Genomic DNA, 23,184 nt, shown 5'->3' with positions numbered 1-23,184 from the left:
GGTGGTTGCACATCCCAGCTGAGTCCCTGCAGCACCGCTCACAGGAGTGTGCTGGAACCTGTTTTTTCATGTGCACTTCCCAAACAGGTGCTGACTCTTTTTCTTGACACTCCTCAGCCCCATATAGGGGTACCCACCATCCCACTGGAGCTCCCAGAGTGGGAGTTGTGTTCCAGTGCTTCTACTGTGGCTGCAGCTCCCTCCTTTCCACCCTGGGGAAGATGTGGTGCCCAGATCCAGCAGCACAGAGCAGTGCGGTCAGGGATAGCTGTGCCTGAACACGCTCAGGCACCAGAGCCAGAGCCACAGGGCTCCAGGCATGCAGCAGCTGGGGACTCACACATGGAATGCCAGAAGCTGCTGTGGAACCAGCCCTTAGCAGAGGAGCTCCAGGGGGGAGCAGGCCCTCACAGCCACACTTGGCCCAGGGATCCAGCTGTCAGCAGGCTCAGTGCCTAGAGCAGGTGGGGCAAAACCTGGCACTAGCAACCCCTTGGGCTGCACAAAGGCTGAGGGCAGCTGCAGGCACCCAGCCACAGCAGCTGCCAAACACAGCTCAGGTGCCATTTGTCTGGCACCCTTGGAAAAGGCTGGGAAGCAGGGGATATGTGATGCTGCCAGCAGCTGCTGCGAGGCTGCAGAGGGAGGTGAGACAGGACCTCAGGAGGTCTGGGCCAAGTGGTGCTCAGCACAAATCAGTGCAGACCATGCAGCTCCAGACAAGGTTTGAGTATTTCCAAGACTGAAGCTCCCCATCTTCCCATGACAAGTTTTCCCTCTTATCCAGTGGGAATTTCTTTGCTGTCACTTGCTCCCATTGCCTCTTGTGCTGTCACCCAGTGCCTCCAGCAAGAACTGGACTCCTTCTGCAGAGGGAGCTCAGCTCAAAGCCAAACAAGCACCTCTCCCTCAGGCTTTCCTCATCCACCACAGGCTCCAGCCATTCTGGCAGGATGAGAGTGGCCTCAGTTTAGTCCACAGGCGTGCTCCCCTCTTTACCTGCAGGACAATGATTTCTCTGCACCACCCATCCCACCCAAAAATTTGCAGGGACCTTCCTGAGTCTACAGACACCATCAGCAACAACTTGAGATCAGGCAGTGAACACCTAGAGCTAAAAAAACCCTGTATTTATTCAGAGACTATGTCAAGTCCAGGCCAGCTGGAGCAGCAGTGCCCTGAGCCCTCTGGCCAGCACCTCTCACTGAGAGGTTGGGCTGACAGCCCAACAAGCAGCCTCCTCCAGCCGTGCACTTGCTGCCAAACCGGGTGCAGTTTGAACCTTGCTCCCCCATCACTGACTGTCCTGGCACCCATGGAGACAGTGCTACACTGCCCATGGCTTTGTCCCCCACAAGGAAGTCACCCTGCTATGTTCCTGGCAGCCACAACGTCCCACTGGCATGTGAGGGACCTTTACAGAATCCACCACCCTCCTGGGTGAGCAGAGTAGCACTTCCACCACCTCTTGCCTTGGCTTGGGAAGCTGCACAGACTCTATTTCCACCCAAGCTCAAAAGAAGAGGAGCCCAGGAGGCATCAGGGAAGAGCAGGCAGGTGCCTGTTTGTGCCTGTTCTCCAACCCCAGCTCTGCTGAGCTGAGCATTAGGAGGCCGCAAACTTCTGCTGGATGAGTTTGTACCTGAGCAGCTCCTGCTCAGAAACTGATGGCTGCAACCTGGCAGCAGCCTGCAGAAAGTCTTCCATGGTCAGGATCAGAGCAGACTTCTCAGTATCCAGCCCTGCATGACAGAAACAACATGAAAAAGCTGAGAAAGGGGCAGCTGGCAAGATCCAAAAACCCACGCTCCAGCCATCAACAACTGCAAGGAAAAGCTGTGTCCCTCTCCTTCTCCCCTGGGGCCAAGCACTGGAGGTGGAGAAGACCAAATGTGCAGAAACTGCCTGCCTGGCAATAACCCAGAGCCCAGCACTGTGGTCCCAAAGCTGCTGAGGATCTTCTCACATAGCCCACCCACCAGAGAGTAACTCTGACAACTCTCCTCTCTGCCCCTGTGCTGGGCTGCTCCAACAACTGGGACAGGTAAGGGCAGGGCTCCTACCTTCCTCAATCCACTCCACCTTGCGTTTGACAGCACACATCATGGCATCTGAACACAGGGCATAGATATCCGCTCCTGTCAGCTGAGCTGGGCATTTTTCTAGGATGGTGGTGAGATTCACAGAAGGATCCAGTTTAAACCTGCCAAGAGAGAAAAACACAGGTGTAAAAGCCAAGAAAAAAAAAAAAGAACAGGAGAGCTTTGGTAGCCAGTGTGACTGGGCAGGAACAAGCAGAGTACCCATGTTTAGCCACTTCCAGAATGTGCTCTGCATGCTCAAAATAAAAAATTAAAAAATTAATGAGTCTGCTTTACTGCTTTTCCAACAGCCACCTCTCTTTGAAACATCCCTGCACCAAGATCCTCTCTCTAAGCAGGATTAAAGGAAACTGAATCACAGCACCACAACATGGCCTGGGTTGGAAGGGTTCTTAAAGATTATGCAGTTCCAATTCCCTGCCATAGGCAGGGACACCTTCCACTGGACAAGGATGCTCTAAGCCCCATCTGGCCTGGCCTTGAACACGTCCAGGGATGGGGCATCCACAACATCTCTGGTTCCAGGCTGAGAAGCACAAAGGATGCAGAGAGTGTTCTTGGAGCCATGGTGCAGGATTACAGTAAATTCACGAATACAAGCCGCACTGAGTATAAGCCGCATCTCTGGGTGTTGGCAAATATTTCGTTTTTTGTCCATAAATAAGCCGCACCCGAATATAAGCCGCTCTGTCATTCGCAGCGAGGACCCGCGTGCAATTAGTAACAGAACCGCGGGAGGGCGGGGTTTACTGGCTGAGCTAAGGTTGTGCAGGCTCGGCCCGCTAGGGGCCGCTGACGGGGCCAGGTGGCCCAGCCCGGCGCTGCCACTGGGCTCGGTCACCCCGGGTCGGTGCTGCCCCGCGGTGGCAGGCAGGGACGGAGTTTCCCCCGCTCCTACGGCAGCGGCGGCGGGCGGGGACGGAGCTTTCCCGCGCCCGTGGCGCTGGCGGCGGGCAGGGACGGAGCTTTCCCGCGCCCATGGCGCCGGCGGCGGGCGCGGACAAAGCACCCCGCCTCCTCCCTGAGACGCAGCAATGGCTGCGCAGGGCTCCCGTCGGCTCCCGGAGCCGCGGCAATGGCGGCACCCCCCCCCCCCTCGTCCTCCCCGGGCTGCGGCAATGGCGGCGCGCCCCCCCTACCCGTCCTCCCCTGGGCTGCGGCAGAGGAGGGAAGAGAGCTCTCCTGCCTCTCTCCCCACCCCCTGTGCTGCCTGCAGGGAGCCAGGGCAACACAGTAACACCGTAACAATTGCGAAATGCCGGCTTTTACTGGCAGGTGCTTGGCTCGGCGCCCTGGCTGGCACGTCTGGGGTTGTAAATGTCAGAAAATTATTCACATATTAGCCTCCCCCGACTATTAGCCGCACTTCCGGGTTTCCACCAAAATTTTGGTCAAATTGCTGCGGCTTGTATTCGTGAAATTACTGTACCTCTCTAGAACACAATCTGTTTACCCCATTGGTGTTTGACTTCTCACCTAGATAAATTAAGTGCTCCACATGCCTGGGAACAACCTACAGCCAGGACTGGATAAGAACATGTTTAATGACAGAGTACAAAACCACTGCAACACCAAATCATCCCATCAGAGCCATGCTGCAGACAGTGAGCCTCCTTCAGCATGACCAGCAGCTGCTGGAGGGCATGGTGGCCAAGACACAGGCTGTGACAAGCTGCCTGCAGCCAGCCCACGCTCTCACCTCTCCTACTAACACGCAGTGGTGATCACAGCTATCCGGGTCAGAGTGCCTGCAGAGACAGTCACAGCAACTCACCCAGCTGTGATGGGTGGTACCTCTGCAACTGAGGGCTTGCTTTTCTCCCTTCAGAGATGCTCCCAGGAGCTCAGAGCAGCTGGAAGAACATCCAAACTCTGCTGTTCAGTGATCTCACACAGTCAGTGATTGGGAAGAACACACAGATCACAGCCTGAACACCCCTGAGCACCAAAGGAGAGACAGTGAGCTGAACGGAGCTGCCTTCACACTTGGCTTGGCAAACAGCAGGAGAACTCTTGCAGGAATCAAATGGGAGCTTCCTGTCCTGCAGCTGCACTGCAGTCTCCCTACACCACTAGGATCTGGCTGAGCTCCTTACAAAGAGCATAGTGGCACAGTGGCTGGAAAACTCTACCAACCCCTCCACCTGGACAGACAAGCTGAGCTTTGCCCATCTTGTAGAAAAACCAGTCCCAGCTCAGCTTCTGGAAATTGCTCCTGCCCTACACGCTGGCTGTGGCTCAGTGACCTCAGCTGCTCCCCAGGGCTCAGACATGAAGCCAAGATGGAGCACGCTAAGCATTAGCCCCAGGAAGGCAGTAACCTCCTGGGAGGTGGTGGGAGGGTGCTTCAAGAGCACGCTGTCACTCACTTCCTGGTGACGGCGCTCAGCACCTGCAGCTGCGACTCTCGGTCCTCGCTGATGCCCACGTAGACCAGCTTGTCAAACCTGTCAGCACAGAGAGAAGACAGCTGGGAACAGGCCAAAGCAAACCTGCCACAAGTGCTCAGCCCTGTGCACCAGGAGCTGAAGGGTAGCCCTAGGACAGCTCCTTTTGCTGTCCAGTTTGTGGATGATACAGAGCCTGAAGCAGTTGATGTGCCAGAGGGCAGGGCTGCTCTTCAGAGGGACAGTGGCAGGCTGGGGAAATGGACTGACAGGAACCACACAGGGTTCAACAGCAGCAGATACAAAGTGCTCCCACAGGACAAGCTTGAGGAGTCGGGCTTGAAGACTGGCTGGGGGACAGCTGTGCAGAAATGGCCCTGGGCACCAATTCCTGCCATTGTTTGGTGCAACAGCAGGTCCCTCATTGCCCTGCTGTGCTGCTGGGGCAGTAACCAGAGTGATGGGGGCAACAAGGTGTGGTGTCTTATGCTGCTGCTACAGGCACCAGCCTCCTCTTGGCTCACTGTGAGCCACGGCCAGGGGCCTTCACAAACAATGTGGGGACACAGTCCTGCTCACCAGTGCCTGAGGAGCTCTGGGGAACCCCCTGGAGTGAGGCAGGGTAGGATGTGACATACCTGCCTGGCCGTAGCAGAGCTGGGTCCAAGAGGTCAGGCCTGTTTGTGGCTCCAATGACAAACACCTCTCTGCTGGAATGAAGGCCATCAAGTTCTGCAAGGAGCTGTGAGACAACTCTGCAGGGAGCAAGACAGGATACTCTGAACTAGGCCTTGGCAAGTCACCCAGTGTCTCTCTCAGCCACCAACCAAAAAAGGAAGAAGTGAGGCCAGTGGCAGGTCCATTTCTCTGACTTCAGCTCCTATTTCTCTTCCCTGAAGAGCCCTTACACGGCCACCCAGACTTCTCCATTAGCACAGACAGTGAGCACATGGGCTCACTGCATAGTAATCCAAACCCTAGACAGTCCTGCAGAGCAGGAAGACTGGGTGGGGACTGCCAGCTCAGCAGAAGAGCAGAGGAGGCCTAGGGAAAATAACCCTGTTTCTGGCTATCTCTAAGCTGTACATACCTTGCTTCTACCAGAAGCAGCTGAAAGGTTTCTCACCACAGGGAAACAGCAGCTAATAGGAGGACAGCACAGCAGGGGTGTGAAGGATGACCTTGGAGAGGCCAAAGGGAGCACTTGGCAGCCACAGAAGCAGATGGAGGAGACTGTCTTAACCAAATGTTTGCACAACTAGCTTGGGCAATCGGGAACCAGAGGCAATGCAAACAGCAGTACTAATGCTCAGAGAGAAGAGACAGGCCATGCTGAGAGCTTAAGGTAGCAGAGAGGGGAAAAAACAGAGAAAGAGGGGTGGAATGGACTCTGCCTTTCAGGGCAATCTCATGCACTGCCTGCAGCTGAGGCAGGAATCCTGCTCTCCCAAGGACACCTGATGCTCACTCACCTGTCCATGACACCCCCTGAATCTCCACTTCGCCCACGACTGGGGGCCAGGGAATCCAGTTCATCAAAGAAGATAATGCAGGGAGCAGCTGCTCTGGCTCTGGCAAACACTGTGAGAAGACAGCACAAAAAGTGAAAAAGATGTGGAGGAGCAGTCAACAGCAATAGAACCCGATACATTCCCAGCAGGGAAGAGCTGTGGATGGAAACCAGATGCCCACTGTATCACCACTGCCAACTGCTCCTTCCTGACTAGCTCAATAGACTGGGGACAGGCAGCACCTAGCAGGATGGGCCCTGAGGCTCAGCTGTGTCTCTGAGGGGCTGCTGTCCCATCAGGAACACCAGGGACAGGAGCAACAGAGCAGAGAGAGTGGGAGGGGGAAGCTGCAGGGAGCAGGGAACGGTCTGTAGGAGATAGCTGGGTTCCAGTCCTTGCTGAGAACTGTGGGTGGGAGTTGGGAAGGGGGGTTTAAGCACTACCTCCTTCCCTGCAGCTCTCCAGAAAAGCCCCATCTCCCCAGGTGCAGGAGCAGGATGCACATCCTCACCATTGCGCACGTTCTCCTCACTTTGCCCAACATACATGTTGATGAGCTCCGGCCCTTTCACGCTGTGGGGCAGGGAGAAGAGGAAGTCAATTTGAGCACACCCATCCCCTGCTGGGAGGAAGTCAGACCCATTGTGTGAACCAGCCCCCCACATTTCTTACCTGAGGAATGTCATGGTGCACGTTGTTGCCACGGCTTTTGCCAGCAAGGTCTTCCCTGTCCCTGGAGGCCCGTACAGCAGCAGACCAGAGCGGCACAGACCCAGTGACAGCAGCTCGGGGTGCTCCAGAGGTAACTGGATAGTGTCCAGGATCTCCTTCTTCACCTCCTGCAGCCCACCAACATCCTGCCAGGACACTGAGGGGATCTGCCAAGAGAGGGAGAATCCCTGTCAGCACTTATTCCTGAGCACGCTTGGGCAGCTCCAGTATCCAGTATCCACATTTCCCCTTTTCTGAGCTTTGCAATGGAGAAAACAAACTGTACAATCATGTCCCCAAGCATCAACTCACCCTCATATCATCTGTCAGCAAAAATACCCCAGGGAAAGTATCTGCCAGGGTTGCCTGCAGCTTTGAGGGGAGAGTCTTGCTGCAGACAGCCTTTGGGATGCATGAGGAAAGGTAAAAACAAGATATTTTTTTAAAAAAGAAATCTGGATCTTGCACCTATGAGTGACTTGTGTGCAGGGCACTTTGTCCCCCAAAGAGGTGCGACCGTGCAAGGGCTTCACACCTTGCTGAGGGACAGAACCTGGGCTGCCAGGACCTCTGTGATGGCAAGGAGGGTGTAAGGACAGACATCCTGCAGGACAGTGTATGGAACACTCACTGCTCTTGAAAGAGGGGATGCAAGAACAAAGTCCATGTATGCTCATGAGAAACAGGGATGGGGTCAGCTGCAGACATGTGAGGGGTCACAGAGAACAGACACCAACCCTCAGATGGGTGAGCCAATGCCTCTTGGGTTATTTTGAGCAGAACTATCCCAGAGCATGCTGCTGCTCTGCTCACAGCTTTAGAAATAGCTGGAATGCCACAATCTGCATGATAACCTCCTGAGCCAGAGCAGCTCTCCTGTGAGCTGCAGAGAAAGCAGAGCCCCACACTTTCCCCCACCTGCTGGCTGCTGGTGTCAGCACAAGTGGGGAGTTTAAAAATAGCTTAGGGCAAAATTCTTTCCCTCTCAGCCAATCTGCATCTCCTTCCTTCACTACTGGAGATGATGTTATCTTCTTTCATTTCTTTAGCTGTCCACCAGGAACATTAGGTCAAACAAAATAAGTATTTTCAGAAAAAAACCTCAACTTGTAAAGCAAAAGGTCACAGGTCCTTCTGCAGTGACAATGAATGGAAGAGCTGCCCTCTTCTCTGCACTTTTGCTCATCCTGACTTGCTAGAAAGAGCTCTACAGACACGAGCACAGGAGCTGGAGAACTGCAGCAATGTTGTTTTCAGGGAAGGACACGGTAAGTCTAAGACACGGTGCAGACACTGTTAACAAGTGGAGTTTTGGAATCAGTTCTCTCCAGAAGGCTCAGGCTGTTAAATGCAGACAAATGTGTGACTAACCAGAAAGTGCAAGCAGGGAACTGAAAGCCATGTACATTGAGAGTATCCAGGTCTGCTAATGGGCTTCCTCACCACAACCAATTACTAAGAAATCAATAAAGGAATGTAAAATACAAACAAAATTAACTCCCATTCACACAGGTCACTGCTGAGCATGCTCTGTGGTTATTTGTCTTACAGCAAACTCGGTGAACACCATAAAACACGAGCTCACTTCATGAATTAAGTGGGCAGCTGGGGAAGGTGCCAGAGGAACTGCTCCAATGCCAAGGCTTCCTGTCCTGTGCTGAACTCAGTTGTTTGCACTCACAGCCATGGAAAAGAGGTTCTGATGACTTTGCTTGGTCCTAACACCACATTATGCAGCCAAACCAGTCACCCCAAATGCTGCTTTCCTGGGTGCTGAGCTGCCAAAAGCACACCACAGCCTTTCTGAGAAGCTCACTGCTGGTTTTCTCAGACCCTCCATGTCACTTTCCCTGAAGAAACCCCAAGTTCTTCAAACTTCATGTCTATCAAAAAAGCCCATGCCAGCTCAAGCAGCATCCAAGGCCAGGGATCAAGTCTAAGACTTCCACATGAGTGGAAAAACTCCCTCACCAGCCTGAGCCCAGGCCAGGTGGATGAGGAGATCTCAGTGAGGCAGGGCAGCCTTTGCCCCCAAAGAGGCTGGGCAGCACAGGTGGCATCCCTCCAGCACCAGCCAATTAACTGGTCAGCAATTAGCACTCCAAGAGCTTCCCTGACAAATTCCAAGCCAAGTGGGTGAAAATCAACGGAGAAAAGTCCAGAGGACTGTTTCGAACTGAAAGCTGGGGGAAGGAATGGAAGGAGAGAGCAGGAAGCAATGTGTCAGAGCATAGCCCTGAAAGATCTGCAATCTTGAGCCAAGAGCTCTGCAGAACCCACCCCCTCCTTGTGCCCCAGCATCCCACCTTTGGGGCTCCCACTGCCTGTGAGTGGGCATCATGCAGCTGGTCCAGTGCAGCAGTAAAATCCTCCTCAAGCACCGGGAACCCAGCAGTGCAAAAATCCCTCTCCACTTCTTCGCTCAGTCCACCTGGAAAACTGACGAGGAAAGAAAGGGAGTCAGGCTCTGCCCCACTACTGCTGCAGCCCCTGCCCTCCCCACCCCCTGCCCTGTTGCCTGTGCTACCTCAATGCCTGGATGCGGGTGCAAGCAGCCCGGCTGCTGTGGGACAACAAGGCACAGAAATCTCCCAGCACAAATCCCTGTGAATGTGGAAACAACAAGCATCAGTTCAGTCCCTGACCACAGCTACACCTAGACCATAAAAAGTACAGGGAAAAATTCCTTGCAGAGCTGTTCCTTGAGCCTCTGGTTAAAGGCTCTAGCTTCATTCTTTTCATTATTAGTAGAGCTGAACATCAGCCAAAACCTCTGCAAAGGTGTGGAGTTCATAGGCACTAGAAAGCTGTATTTAAAAGCTGATGTCTGAGCATCAGGATTAACCACTGAAGAAGTTGTCTGGGCTGTGGGAATCACCCCTTTCTCCAAGGCCAGCCAGGGAAGACTGACCCAGCACTCCCAGCCTGCCCCTCTCCACACACTGCTGTGGTTTTACTCACGGCAGTCCTCCGGGCCAGCTTGGACAGGCTCACTTCTTTGCCCAGAGGCAGGCTGGCAGTCAGCATGCTCAGCATCAACCTTCTCTGCTCCTCTGAAGGGGCTGTGATCTTCACCTCGTGAAGGAAAGCAGTCTGCACATCTGTGGGAACGTTCTGGGGCTTGCAGGTTGTGCCAATCACTAGGACAGGGTAGCTGTGGAGAGAAAGGGACAGTGCATGGTTTCAGCTCTGTGGAAGTGCCCTCTTACATTGCCATCACTTATTTCAACTCGCTCTCCCATGGCTAGGCCATTGGCAGAAGCAAACAATTACCTCAGATACCCACAGCAAACATGCAGGGTCCATACCTCAGTGCTGGGTCTCTGTCCAGGAGCAGCTGCCTCAGAGTAGCAATGACCCTGGCATCCTCTCCAAGCCCATCTCTGTCTCTGCCAAGCACCTCGATGTCTTTTAGCAGCAGCACACAGGGCTGGTACTGCTGGGCCTGGCTGAAGGCCACCTGTACTTTCTCCTCTGTGGCCGCGCTGGTGTCACTGCACAAACTGACGCAATCCACCTGCCAGACACACCACACAACACAGTTGCAACACGGACAGCTGGGGGGGCCTAGGACAACATTCCACAAAGCTTTCCACAGGCAATTCACGGCTCAGAGGAGATCAAGCTCAGTACTTCCCAGAAACACACTGAGGTCGTACTCAAAACAGCCACATTCAGAATGCCTTGGCACGGATAAATGGCTGTTTCTCACTTCTCTGCAAGAGGTGAGGTAGGCAGGAGGGTCTTATCTGAAAAAGGTGAGGCAAAGGGACCAGAGAAATCCATACAGTGGATATCACAGCTCAGCAACAACCTAAGCTGGAAGGGAGGTGAGAGCTGTGAAAGACAGCAAAAACAAAGTATCTTGCAGAACAGTGCAGTAAGTAGAGGAGGAGGCCCAGGAAAGCGCTCAACCAGTGCCAGACAGGCTCAAAGTGCAGGAGGAAGGTAAAGGTGACCAGTGTTTGGGGGAAGCTGTGGGTGGCGAGGGGCCCAGACACTGTTTACAAAGCAAACACTTGATGAAGTCATCCAAGGGGAGAGGTGACCAGTGAGCCTTCAACAGCAGCCTGGGAACAGGCAGTGCTGCCTCCTGGCGCTGCAAGGCTGCCCAGGGAGACCCAAACCATCTCTGGGATTCCCTGAGTTTCATCCTCAGAAAAGGCAGCCTGAGGCAGGGAGAAGAGCTCCCTAAAGGGTAAGGACAGGGACACAGAGCAGAGGAACTCCTGTGCTCCATGTACTACACAAAAAACCCAGGAGTTAGGATTGTGGCAGACCTAATGGCAGCAGTATGCAAGTAGTGAAAGGCAGAGAGAAAGGACAAAAAATTGTTTATCATCAAGTGGTGGAGATTAGAGTGAGGAAGAATCACTGTGTCCTGCTGGGACGGCAGACACAACAGTTAGAGAAAGGGAAGAGAAGGTGGAATGGCTGTGTAAGCACTGCAGTCAGTGAGAAAGGGAGAGGAGAGAGTAAAAGCTGGGGTAGGAGAATAAGATAGACAGAAAGTATCTCTGTCTTCAACAGTAATTGTGTTAGTCTTTAAAAGTAGCACACAAGGCTGAAACCAGAGCTGTAGCCTCGCACACACACCCCACTAGAACTGGAAGCCACCTGACAGGCCATGACAGTGACAGAGCGCTCCTAAACACATCCTGAACACGGATCTGAAGGTCCATGGTCTGAAGCAAAATCCCTGCAATCTTTCACTGAATACCAAGAGGTGTGGTAGAAAAGTCAGAGCTCAGCACCACAAATTATCATCCCCAGCTGAGCTGCACAGCAGCAGGCCACAGCATTACCCACCTGCTCCACTGACCCAATGCTACAGCTTTACTTGGAGAGAAAAGAACAGGAAAACAGTTTACTCTAAAAATATCCACCAAAAGGAAGAGCAAGCCCAGGATTGCCTTCCACAAAAAGAGGAACCTTCCTGCTCTATTATTTCAATTTTTCCTCTTCTTCCATGTCCTTTCAGAATTTCAAAAAGTCTCCTAGGAAAGTCACCACACAACTTCCTCTGGCTTTTGCAAATATATCTCTACAGATTCAAGGAAATGAAAGCATTTGTGGGATAATCCTGGACTGTCAGAGTGAATAAAAGAGGTATGCTGAAGGAAAAGAGCAATTTTAATAAGTCAATGAAAACTGTGTTGGTTCCCAGAACCTTTTTGGGTTCTTGACCTCATTTTGGCCATACAGGCAGCTACCATTCCCATCAAAAGGGCTTTTCCCAGTCAGATGTGGTTTTGTAACAGTAGATTTCTCATCCAAATACTCTCACCTACACAGAGGAACATCTCCGTTAGCTTGCCTGCTCCCACTAGCTTCGCCTGACAGCCACAGGCCTCATGCTGGCACAGAGAAAAGTAAACACTTTCCATGCTCTGCTGACCACTCAAGCTCTTGTGAAAAATCTCATTCAAAAAGATCTTGTAAAAACTTGTATCAAACTCTCCCTAAATTCTTTGTTTTTCAAGCTGAAGAACTTACTCAGTTTTTCCCCGCACAGAAACTGGTCTAGACCCCTGATCTTACCAAGTGTCCTTCTCTGAATTTTTCCAACTTTGTGATGGGGAGCCCACGATATTCAATCTGTGTCAAGTCAAGGATTTGCATAGCAACAGCACCCACTCTCAAATTTGTTTCATAAAATGTGGTCTGATTTTTTACACATATGGAGAGCAGAGTACAAGTTTTCATGGAGCCGTTGACATAAAACCAAATTCTTAGTAACAACAGCTTGAACTATATCATATTCCACATAAAACCAACTGCAGTGAATTTCACCTGCCACTTCCCTGCTTTTGGCAGGGGGGTGGTAGTGAATGTGAACACAGTCACAGGGCAGCTGTACATGCTAAGAAATTTTGAGCCAGGTCTGGTACATGTGCTAGCATGAAACCAAGGGCTGATTTTCTTTTCCCACTCAGCTAAAGAAGATCTCAGTATCATTTGTGCCTCACTTGTCTGCATGTGCACATGGAAGCAGCTCCTGGATGGGCTCATGTGATGGCTGCAGCAAGGCTGTTGGCAGGGCTGATTTAAAAACCATTTCCACAATTCTGTCTGTTGTAAATCCACCAATCCACTGGCCAGAGGAGGAACTACCTTGAAGAGGTGGAGGTTGAGGCAGCTGCACACAGCTCTGACGGCCATCAGCTTCCCGCTGCCACTCGGCCCCGAGAGGAGAACACTGCCCACGCCGCTCAGTGCATTGACCCTGAAACAGACAGGGAGGTCTCCCTGTGGCCTTGGCCCCACCTCTTCCAGGGCTCACTCCAAGGAATCCTAACTCACTGGCAGTTCAAGTGAGGCCGAAGAGCATCGCAGAGCTGTTTCACAACGTCAGAAAGTCCCGCGGGAGACAAACTGCTCCAGAACTCGCTGCTGTTATAGGCTGGGGCAGATGGGACAGTGCTGTTTGTTGAGCCCACCTGTGAGAAAGGAAAAACACCATCCAAGTAAAGACAGGTGCCAAGTGACAAAATCTGCCCTGAAACGTCATTTTCCAATGGCAGGGAGGCATTTGTTATGCCCAGTCCAAGCTCAGCCTCAGGTCTCCTCCCTGCTCTCCAGGGACATCTCACCAGATAGAGAGATGTGTTCTGGGTGTCCACCAGGTACCCCTCGGACTGCTCGCCTTCCACCATACCCACAATCTTCTTCACCTTGAAATAAAGCTCTGGCCACCTAAGAGAAACAAAACAATCACTCTAAACTGCTGAGCTGAGATCCTGAAGGAAGAAACAATATAAATGCCGACAAGAAGACAGCGGAAAAGCACAGGTAAGCAGGGATATTCTTGTCCCCTTGTAGTATGCACAAGGATCAGCCAATGTGAATGCTGAGAATGCCACTGGGAACACCATTATCCTGATACAAAGGGGACCTTCCATCTTCCATTTAGCGCAACTCTTCCAAAGCCAAAAAAGGCAGAATTGGTGGCCAAACAGAAAGTTTTTCTAACATGAACTCCTAGGGCTTATATTCACATTTTGTTGTTTGTCACAAGCTGAGAAGCCCAGTTCCCACTTTGCTTTCTTTACACGGCTCTGACTGACCCCAGGCCATCCCTTCCTCTTCACACTTTATCCCCATCAGTTCCTCTACCTCTTTTTTTCCTTTCTTCCCTTCCTGGCTATTTGAATGAGCTAATGGAGGCCTTCCTCTTAGCTGCAGCCGTCCACAATCCAACAAAAACATTTCCCTCTTCCCAGTATATTAAAAGACAGATAAAACACTAAAATCCAGGGACAGATCAGAAGGGAATAAACTATCTGATTTCAAGAGAGTCAATCATGGAAAGGTATCTCTGCTCTTCTGGTACAAAGCAATAGAGCCACAGTTTGTTTGCACCTACCTTAGAAACTTGTCTGCATTTAGTTCTATAAATTCAGCACTTCCAAATGTTGGAACACACAGGATATCTCCCTCCTGGACCAGCCTACAAAAAACCCAAAGAGTTTCACCAGTGAAAGAGTGTAAATCCTTCTGGTTGTGTGCCCTCCCTGCCCTGTACCACAAATGTTTTTACAGAAAAGGACATAGTTATTCATACTGTCTCACTCTTTGCCTGTCAATAGAACTATCAACAGTCACTGAAAAATTTGGCATGCACTGGATGGAACCAGACGTATCCAGACTACTGATGGGAGCCTTTTGGAAATGGTATAGATGAATGTCATTAGAGCGTCTCATTTAGACAAAATCTCCACCTTATCTATGGAATAGCTGGGAATAATCCCAACAAATAGTCTTGGAAGCCATATGAAGGGTGCTCGGGCACAGGCATCAGAGGAGATAACAACACATCCAGTTTCCAGACTCACTTAGCTGAAAACTGGGATTACAAACACGGAGATTCACAGAGATTTAAAAAAACTGTGATTCCACAACGGAAGTTTGTGGGCAGCATTTGTGAGCCCTCAGCAATGGATGATGGATCATGACACAGGAGGATAACTTCTGAAGGACAGGACAAGAAGTGCTCTGTCCAAGCAGAGCACACTCGTGACAGGACACTGCAAGGGGATATTCTAAAACCACACAGCCCCTGCACTGGGGGTGTCAATGTGCACATCCCCAGTGTGTGGCACAAACACACAGTGTATACTACAAACACACAGTGTATCTCACAGCCCCTTAACTGGGGGCGTCAATGTGCACATCCCCAGCATGTGGTACACAGAGTCCGCCCGCACAGCTCACCTCGGCGTTTCGAAGTGCCTGTAGAGCACGCTGTCGTAGCTTCCCCGGGTGCTGTAGGCCGGCGAGCAGACGATCTCCAGGCGCACCTCCTTGGCGAACGGGGGCACAGACAGCACGGACCGGCTGCCCTTCCCATCCGCGGCGCCGGTCCTTTCGTACCTCTGCAGGGCGGGCGGGCCGCACCGTGAGCCGCGGCTGCCGCCGGCCCGCTCCCCGCCGTGCCCGGCCCCGGCTCACCTGCAGGCGGAGGTGCGCGGCGGCGGCGGGGTCGCAGCCCAGGTTGAAGGCCAGGGCCGGGGCCAGCAGCGCGGTGCCGTCGGCCAGGCCGCGGCGGGCGGCCCGCGGGTACTCCCAGGGCGGCGGCCGCGCCAGCAGCGCCGCCAAGTGCTCGCGGGCCGCCCCCTCCGCGCCCACTCGCACCCACTCGCCCTGGAACAGCCCCAGCGCCAGCAGGCCCCGCCGGCTCACCCACACCTCCGCCCCGCCGCCGCCCGCCCCGCCGCGCACCGCCCTCAGCCGCGGGCCGGCGGCGGCGGCGGCGAAGCGGGAGACGAGGGGCGGCGCGGCGGCTGAGGGGGGGCGGCCGCGGGCGGGGCCCGGCGGGGCGGGCGGCGGGGGCGCCAGGGCGGTGCGCGTCCCGCTGCCCAGCAACCCCTGGAGCGCCGGGCGCGCCTCCAGCACCAGCGGGCCCGGCCCGGGGCCCGGCCCCGGCAGCGCCTCGCCCCGCCGCGCCAGCACCGCGCCTCCCGCCAGCCGCCCCGCCCGCCCCGCCGCCCCCAGCAGCACCCAGGCGAGCGCCGGCGGGCGCCGCACGGGCCACACGGCCACCCTCCGGCCGGCCGCCAGCCCCAGCCGCCGCAGCAGCGCCCCGCGCAGCCACAGCTCCGCGCCGCGCCGCCCGCCCGCCTCCAGCACCACGGCGCTCAGCAGCACCGGCTGCGCCCCGCCGCGCCCCGCCGGCCGCACCGCCAGCACCAGCGCTCCGCCCCGCCCGCGCAGCGCCGCGCACAGCCCCGCCGGCGCCAGCAGCAGCGCCGTGGCCGGGGACAGCTCGGCCGGCGCCGCGTCCAGCGGCCGCAGCACGGCCACCGCCATCGCGGCCCGGGGAGCGGGGCGGGCCGGGGCGGAGCGCGGTGGCCGCCCCGCCCGCCGAGGCGCAGAGCGGCGGCGCAGAGCGGCCCCGGAGAGGCTGGGCTGGGCAGGGCCGGCCGTCCTCCGGCGCTTGTTCCGAGCCGGGCTGGCGGCAGCGGCACCCTCTGAGGCCGCCGCGTCCTCCCCAGCGGTGTGCAGCCGGAGCCTGCAGGAGCTGGGACAGAGGGGAATGTCCCAAAAAGGCGGGCGGGGCTTTCGCTGTCCGCTCGCCCCAGGGCAGCGCGGTGTGCAGGGGAAGGACGCCAGCGGCAGCCCGAGGAGATTTTGTGGGCTGAGAGGGTGCACCTGGTTGAAAAAAAATGGACTTGTATTGGTGTTAGTGCTGAACTAACTTAGGAAATCATAGAATAGTTTGAGTTGGAAGAACTATCAGAGCCGAACTTCTGTCCCTGTAATCACAGAGAAGGCCCGAGAGTGTTGTCCAAACACCTGTTGAACTCTGCGGGACTTGATTTCCCTGGGGGGCCTGTTCCAGTGCCCAGCCAGCCTCTGGGTGAAGAAACTTAGTCCTAATATCCAACCTAAACCTCCCCTGATACAGCTTTAGAGCCATCCTCTCAGTCCTGTCACCAGTCACCACAGACAAAAGATCGCGTCTGCCCCTCTGCTTTAATCGCGAGGAAGCTGCAGATGAGGATGGGGTCTCTCCTCAGTCTCTTCCAAACTCAATAGACCAAGCGACCTCAGCTGCTCCTCACAAGGCTTCCCCCCCTCCGGACCCTTCACCATCCTCATTGCACTTCTTTGGAAACTCTCTAACAATTTTAATGTCTGTTTGACATTGCAGTGCCCAAAACTGGCCCCAGCACTCGGGGTGAGGCCGCTCCAGTGCAGAGCAGAGCAGGACAATCCCTTTCCTCAACCAGCAGGCGATTCTGGGCCCGATGCTCAGGACAGGGTCACCTGAAGCACACCCCTGAAGCAGTCTGGAGAAAGTCAGAGGCTCTGATCAGCGCCTGTGCCCTCTGCCAGGGACCGCTCGTTGTACAAAGTGCCTGCTGGGGATGCGAGACGGGAGTAATGAAACAAACCCCGCAGGATTCTGAAATTCTGCATCCACAGCAGATATCCATAATAAGGGGAAGGAGTGAGGCTTCCAGCCGCCTCTAGGGCTCCAGTCAGCCTCCTCCTCCTTTCCTGGACTGCTCGCCGTGTCCCATCGCCCCACTCCACACGAGGGAGCGCTTACAAAGCGCTCGGACCCGCTCCCAGCCTGAAAACCCAGGCTGCTGCTGGGGAGGATTGGCCAAAACAAAGTGGCACAGTTAGATATTAACGTTGCTAAGGCTGTGTGGAAATGGCACCGTGAAGATGCTTCTGCAAATGCAGCCCTGCAGCCTTCTCTGCTCTGGGTGCATCACTGGGACACCCCCACTGCTCCCTTGCACCCCCGGGCGCCTGACAGTCTATGAAGAGATCTGCGTGTGTGAACACTGGCTTTGAATTCACTGACTTCTCTTGCCCGGGCCACATGGAAGGGACCTCCTGCTTGAGCAAGCCCAACCCTTAAAGCTGAGGGACCCCCAGGGCTCCTTACAAAGGGAAGCTCATGGCACCTGGCCCTGCTGAGGTCACCACGGGCAGATGCACGCAAGTGGCAGCCAGTGCCTTACATCAGGATTTTGCTGTCACACTCTTGTCACTGCCCCAGGCTTGAACCAGCACTGGCAGGAGCCATGGCTGGGTCTGGATGCATCAAACCTGAAGCAACAAGAATGTGTGCTGCCCTGCTCCTATTGCTGCTCCAAGCAGCAATGTTGGAGGATAGTGGACACTTCCCTGCCAGGCTTAGCACAGGCAGCTAAGGGCTAAGTGACTCCAAGGAGGGCACCAGACCCTATTACCAGGAGCTGAGCCTGGCCAGTCACTGCCATCCACCAGCACCTGTATCCCACAGTCACTTCCCAGCACATGGAAAGTGCCTCGGGCCAGTAGCCCTCCTCTTGGCTCCTCCTTCCCAGCATGTGATGCAAGCTGGGAGCCCACCAGGCACTGCCAGGAGCGAGAGTGGTCTTCAGCCTGTGGATGCTGGAGCGACAGTCTCCCCTTGTAGCAGCCGTGGTGGTGACGTGCTTGCTCTCACAGCGCTGCAGCCAGCACAAGGCAAAGAGCCAGGCCATCTGCACGCAGGCAGACCAAAGGGGAAAAAAATAAAAGGATTGCGAGCATCCAGTGCCAGCGTGGCACAGCCCAAATAAAAGGTTTGCAGATGCTGCTCAGGCAGGATTAGGCCTCCAATGTGCTAAGTCTCGGCTCTCAGTGAGCCTAATTGCTGCTGCAATAAGCCCTGGCTGGTCCTTTCCTGAACCGTGCTCCCCACAGCCCCCCCAGCAAACTTTTTTTTTTTTTTTGCTGCAAAGCTTGTATTTGCCATGCATATATTACCCTTCCCCCAAGTTGCCTGGTGGGGTCTGGTCGAGCAAAGGAGGGGAAAGGCAGGAAATCTCCTTGTGCCACTTATTGCTCTGCTCTTCCCAGGAGCTGTTCCCCCACTCTCCCCCTATCCTGTCCTGCACAGCCTGTGACAGCAGCCAGGGCCAGCAGCAGAGGCAAGAGGAGGTGACAGCATCAATACCTGGCCACACAGCCTCTGAGCTGTATAAGACACTTTCCAAACTGGAATTTCTCAGATTTTAATGAAACCTTTTGATAATTTTCCATTATGTTTTGGCTGGTAGATGAAACTGGAGGTGTTCCAGGAGAGCTGTCGAGGCATGTGCATGGGCCAGTCCAGCAACTGCCTTGAGATGTGTCAAAGGAAGGTATAAATTGCATTACAGAGCATGAAAACCAAAGATACACCACAATTTTATTTATGGATGTGTAATAAATAAATGGTGGACAATACAGGAAGAGCCACATTCAAAAATCCAGATTACTAAAGTGCTTTTAGACATAAATATAGGGCAACCAAGGAACAGCTCTGACATTAACACTTTTTACAGACAATTACAAAATATCTTCTTATCAATTCACAAAAATTGTTCAATTGCTCCAGGGTATTATGGCTTGCTTTTCAAAAAGGTCTGTTCTATCATGCATAGTGTGGCTAGTGACATTCAATAGTGTACAAAATCATTGCATAAACAAAAAGGTCCTTACCCCCTTCTCCCAAATATGAGTTAAGGAAGATGCACAGTGTAAATCCAGTGATAAGGCTGCATTGGCAGGCTAGATCCTCAGGGAGCATAAACCTGCCTGTCTGTCAGGTTACACCAGCTTGAGGATGAACCCTGTCATGTTTAAAAACCCTGCTGCTCCTCGAGGTGAAGAACTGTGTGCTGCAGAACTGTGGAAGGACTTGCAGGCCGGCGCTGCGCCGGGGTGGAACTTGGAGAAGGTGTCTGTAAACTCGTGCACTGTCCTTGCACCTGCATGTTGGAGGACGGAGCAATTCCCAGTGTGTTGCTCCTCTTTGTGCTTCTGGCTAGCTGGGGAAGTGGTCCCAGCACGGAGGGGAAGGGGGGTCCTCCCCAGCTGCAGTCAGCGCTGACCAAAATGGGCTCCCATCCTCGCACTGCTCTTGGCCCCGCCGGGCCCCCTTTGCCACCCTCCACCCTGGCTCTGCTGAGAAACGAACAGCTTGAGGGGACAAGGGGATGTGTGTGCCCAGTTTTAAAATGCCCTGAATTCAGATAAAAATTCTGTTATTTAAGAAAAAAAAAAATATATATCAATAAATCAATAAATATTATGGTCTGGCCAGGACGCTGCAAGGTCTGGCCTCCTCCGGGGCAGCCCAAGCTCAGTGTTCCCTGTCGTTCTCCTCTGTGGGGGGGTCCCCGTTGATGTACTGCCTCAGCACACCCCTCTTCTCGTGCTTGGCCGTCCTGGAGAGGTCGATGGCTGTGTCCTCCGAGTCTTTTGCAGGCCCAAGCTTGTCGGAGCCCCTCTGGGAACTGGCCTGCATCCCTTTGAGTTCCTCCTCCTCCTGCTCCATTCGCCATCCATCTGCCAGCTTCTCTTGGCTCTCTGCCTTCCTGCTTACCTCCATGGACTTTTTGTGCATACCTTGCAGAAGGGAGACAGCAAAGCCAAGGGCACTGGTTGCTTATTTCTGCCTGGAACTGCTCAGAATCACCTCCTGCATTACTGCTCAGTTCTTGCCTGCATCCCAGGGAAAGCCCTCTCTAGCAACCAGCCTTTCCCAACCCAGAGCCCTGCCACTTGCTCTCTGCAGCCCAAGGGGATGGCTTGTGGCAAAATTAGTCTGTACCTCCGCTGTAGCAGGGAAGGCTTACAGGGAGATTTGTGCTATAATGACCCATTCCAACCTGGATTTTGATTGTGCACGAGCAGAGGGTAGCTCTGAGGATCTTCAGTTTAGGCGTGGGTGACAGTGACTTCTTTGATGCCTTGCAACTCCCATGCTGCCTGCTAGCACTGCAGATACCCACCCACGTGCAGACACCTGTCTGACACAGCAGTAACAGGTTTTCCTTTTCCTAGCTGCTCTTTGCAAGGAGGAAGTGGAAAACCCAGGGTACCTGGCAGCCTGCATACAGCTCAGGGCTGGGGAGGCCTCATTCCTTTCCGTACAAAGCCAAAGGCAGCCATATGAAAGAGGAAGCTGAGCCCTGATCCCCCCAGCAGCACCCCAAGTTCCCACTCACCAAGCAGCCACGGGGCGCAGGATCCCACCAGCCCGCTCTTGGCGGAGTTGATGATGGACTCGGGCAGAGGGATGGAATGCCTCACCATGGCCCCATAGAGGCCGTACTCGGCCATCACGCTGCTCCGGCCCCAGCACTTCTCCCGCTTCCGCCACTTGGCTCTTCGGTTCTGAAACCAAACCTTCAGGGGTAACAGCCAGGAGAGCACGGAGGGGTGGGGTTGGGGAGGAGACAGCCCCCATGGTGGCCGGGTGTCCAGGGCCCATCGGGAATGAGGGAATGTCCATCCAGGGCAAAAGGTGAGCCGTGGGGGTACGTGGAGGGGTGGGGTGTGCAGACACAGGGTGCGGACACGCAGGCGGCACCAGAGGGCAGCCAGGGCGGCATGTGGGGAGGGGTGTGAGGGAGGGCACACACGTGGGTGTCAGAGAGGGGAGGAAGGGAGGGAGAGGGAGCACATGTTAACACGAGGCTGATCGTGGCACAGGAAGGTGATACCAGCCAAAGTCACCCTACGTTGCTCCGCCTGCCCGCAGGGCCTCCCTGATGCACAAAGCACCAACCTCTCCAGAAAAAGGGCTCCATAATGCAGTGACCAACAATGACAGAAGGTGCTCAGGTCCCTCTTCCCACCCCACTCCTGAATTTGAAGGTTTGAGGGGTGTAAATGTAACCAGGCTGCTGCCCAGACCGCCACCTCATTCTTAAGCCACTGAACTGTTCCACAGGGGAGCAGGATCAGGCCCTAAAATGCCACGTGTCCCTCAAAAGGGCAAGCCAGTGAGCAAGCTCCTGTGTCACAGCTTGGCCCAGCAGCTCCAAATTGCTCCCAGCTCCTGCCTGAGTGGGAGAACAGAGACAAGCTGCCAGCAGTGAGCAACTGCTGGGGCCAGCTCAGTCCCCGGGCTCTGTATGTCCATTTGGAGGCTGTTTGGTGCCAGCAGGCAGAGGCTGAGCCTCCCCTAGGCGCCCTGCAGCGTTTCAGTGTCACCACGTTCCCACCACCTGCATTCACTGCCACAGAGCAGAGGAGAGGGCCGGATGCTGGCAGCCCACAGACTCTACGGAAGAGAGAGGACCGCTGCAGCGACCTACCTGTATCCTGTCCTCCGGCAGCTCCGTCTTCACAGCCAGCATCTCCCGGGCATAGACGTCGGGGTAGTGCGCTTCATTGAAAGCCTTCTCCAGCTCCTCCAGCTGGTGAGCTGTGAATACCGTCCTGCCGAGAGGAGAGAGCATTCTGTCACACCGTCCGGACCCTTGGGCAAACAGCGAGGCTGGCAGAGCCCCCCAGGCTGAGGTTTTCCTCCGGAAAAATCCTCCCCCGACCCCAGCTGCAGCCCTCCTCTTTCCTCCTTTTCCTCCCTTTATCCCCCTCGGGGATACCGACCGCCCCAGCCCGAGGATCAGAGGAACAGCGGGAGGATGGTGGCAGCAGCGAGGAGATGAGAACGGGGACAGCCTGGCTCCCGGGCGCTACCTGTGCCGGCGTTTCTTCCTCTTGATCTGGGAGCTGGACATCTTCAGGTCGCTGGCGTCCCCAGACAGGCTGTCCTCATCTGGCAGCAGCATGCGGGAGGGGAAGAGTCACGTTCCCGTCGAGAGCGGGACAACCGATCCCAGCTCCCCAAACTCGGTTCTGGCCGCCCGCGGGCAGCGGGCCCGGGGCGGGGTCCCCTCCCACGGCCGAGCACCGGTGATACCATCCCGGGGCAGGGGGTGGGAGCCCGCACTTGCCGGAGGGTCGAAGGCTCGGCATCCCGGCGGGACGGGGCAGCACGGGAGCCGATCGGGAGGATGCTGTCCGCGGCCGCAGGTGCGAGGCGGCCCCGGCAGCGGCTCCGGACCGGGGTCCCCGTGCGCGCCTGAGAGGCCACCCCCGACCCCGACCCCGCTCACCGGAGATGTTCTCCTTGTGGCGGCGGGCGGCGGGAGGCAGCCCGGGAGGCGGGCGGGGGCCGCGGGCGGGCAGGAGCGGCAGCGGGGCGGGCAGCAGGCACGGAGCGCCCGGCCCCCCCAAGCTGCACAGCAGCCCCAGCCCCAGCCCCAGCGCCCCGCCGCCCTCGTAGCCACCGGCGGTGGCGGCCGGGGGGGGCCCGGGGGGCGGCTGCAGCTCGGCTTCCAGCCCCAGCAGGTCGGTGATGGCGAAGCCCTTGGCCCGCAGCCCAGCGCCTCCCGGCCGCGCCGCCGCCCCGGGTGTCACCGGCACGGGCACCGCCACCGGCGCCGCCGCGCGTCCCCCCGACGGCTCCGCCCGGCCCGGCATCGCCACCGCCTGGCCCGGCCACCACCGCCCGCCGCCCTTTTTATCGTCCCGCCGCCGGTGCCGGCTCCAATCACACTCCAGACCGGCGGGGGGGCGCTCCCAATCCCCGGATTAGCGGCCCTTGTCCCCCCCTCCCGCTGCACCGGCCCCGCGTCCCTCCCCCGGCCCTCCCAGGTCACCGCCCGGCCCCACCGCCCCCTCTCGCCGTCCCTCCCTCCCTCAGTTCCC

General features: G+C 55.6%; 2 protein-coding genes across 2 annotated transcripts; both read right to left on the bottom strand.

The window, feature by feature from the left end:
* Positions 1 to 1,109: 1,109 nt before the first annotated feature.
* On the bottom strand, positions 1,110 to 16,020 carry PEX6 (peroxisomal biogenesis factor 6). Its single transcript, XM_033055096.1, has 17 exons — positions 15,163 to 16,020; positions 14,926 to 15,086; positions 14,078 to 14,161; positions 13,305 to 13,407; positions 13,015 to 13,151; positions 12,826 to 12,937; positions 10,020 to 10,228; positions 9,673 to 9,865; positions 9,239 to 9,315; positions 9,018 to 9,150; positions 6,673 to 6,878; positions 6,512 to 6,573; positions 5,962 to 6,070; positions 5,128 to 5,244; positions 4,472 to 4,549; positions 2,064 to 2,203; positions 1,110 to 1,742 (listed from the first exon to the last, which is right to left on the bottom strand). The coding sequence occupies exons 1-17, from the start codon at positions 16,018 to 16,020 to the stop codon at positions 1,606 to 1,608; spliced, it is 2,916 nt and encodes a 971-aa protein (XP_032910987.1). The 3' UTR covers positions 1,110 to 1,605.
* A 2,852-nt stretch (positions 16,021 to 18,872) lies between these two features.
* Positions 18,873 to 22,956, bottom strand: VSX1 (visual system homeobox 1). Its single transcript, XM_033055540.1, has 5 exons — positions 22,590 to 22,956; positions 22,171 to 22,249; positions 21,786 to 21,909; positions 20,691 to 20,871; positions 18,873 to 20,088 (listed from the first exon to the last, which is right to left on the bottom strand). Exons 1-5 carry the CDS (start codon positions 22,954 to 22,956, stop codon positions 19,823 to 19,825), a joined length of 1,017 nt encoding a protein of 338 aa, XP_032911431.1. The 3' UTR covers positions 18,873 to 19,822.
* Between the last annotated feature and the right edge of the window lie 228 nt (positions 22,957 to 23,184).

Source organism: Catharus ustulatus, chromosome 3 (genome assembly GCF_009819885.2).
Source record: "Catharus ustulatus isolate bCatUst1 chromosome 3, bCatUst1.pri.v2, whole genome shotgun sequence".
NCBI lineage: Eukaryota > Metazoa > Chordata > Aves > Passeriformes > Turdidae > Catharus > Catharus ustulatus.
Note: the sequence above shows the minus strand (reverse complement) of the source record. Positions and strands in the feature narration are given on the sequence as shown.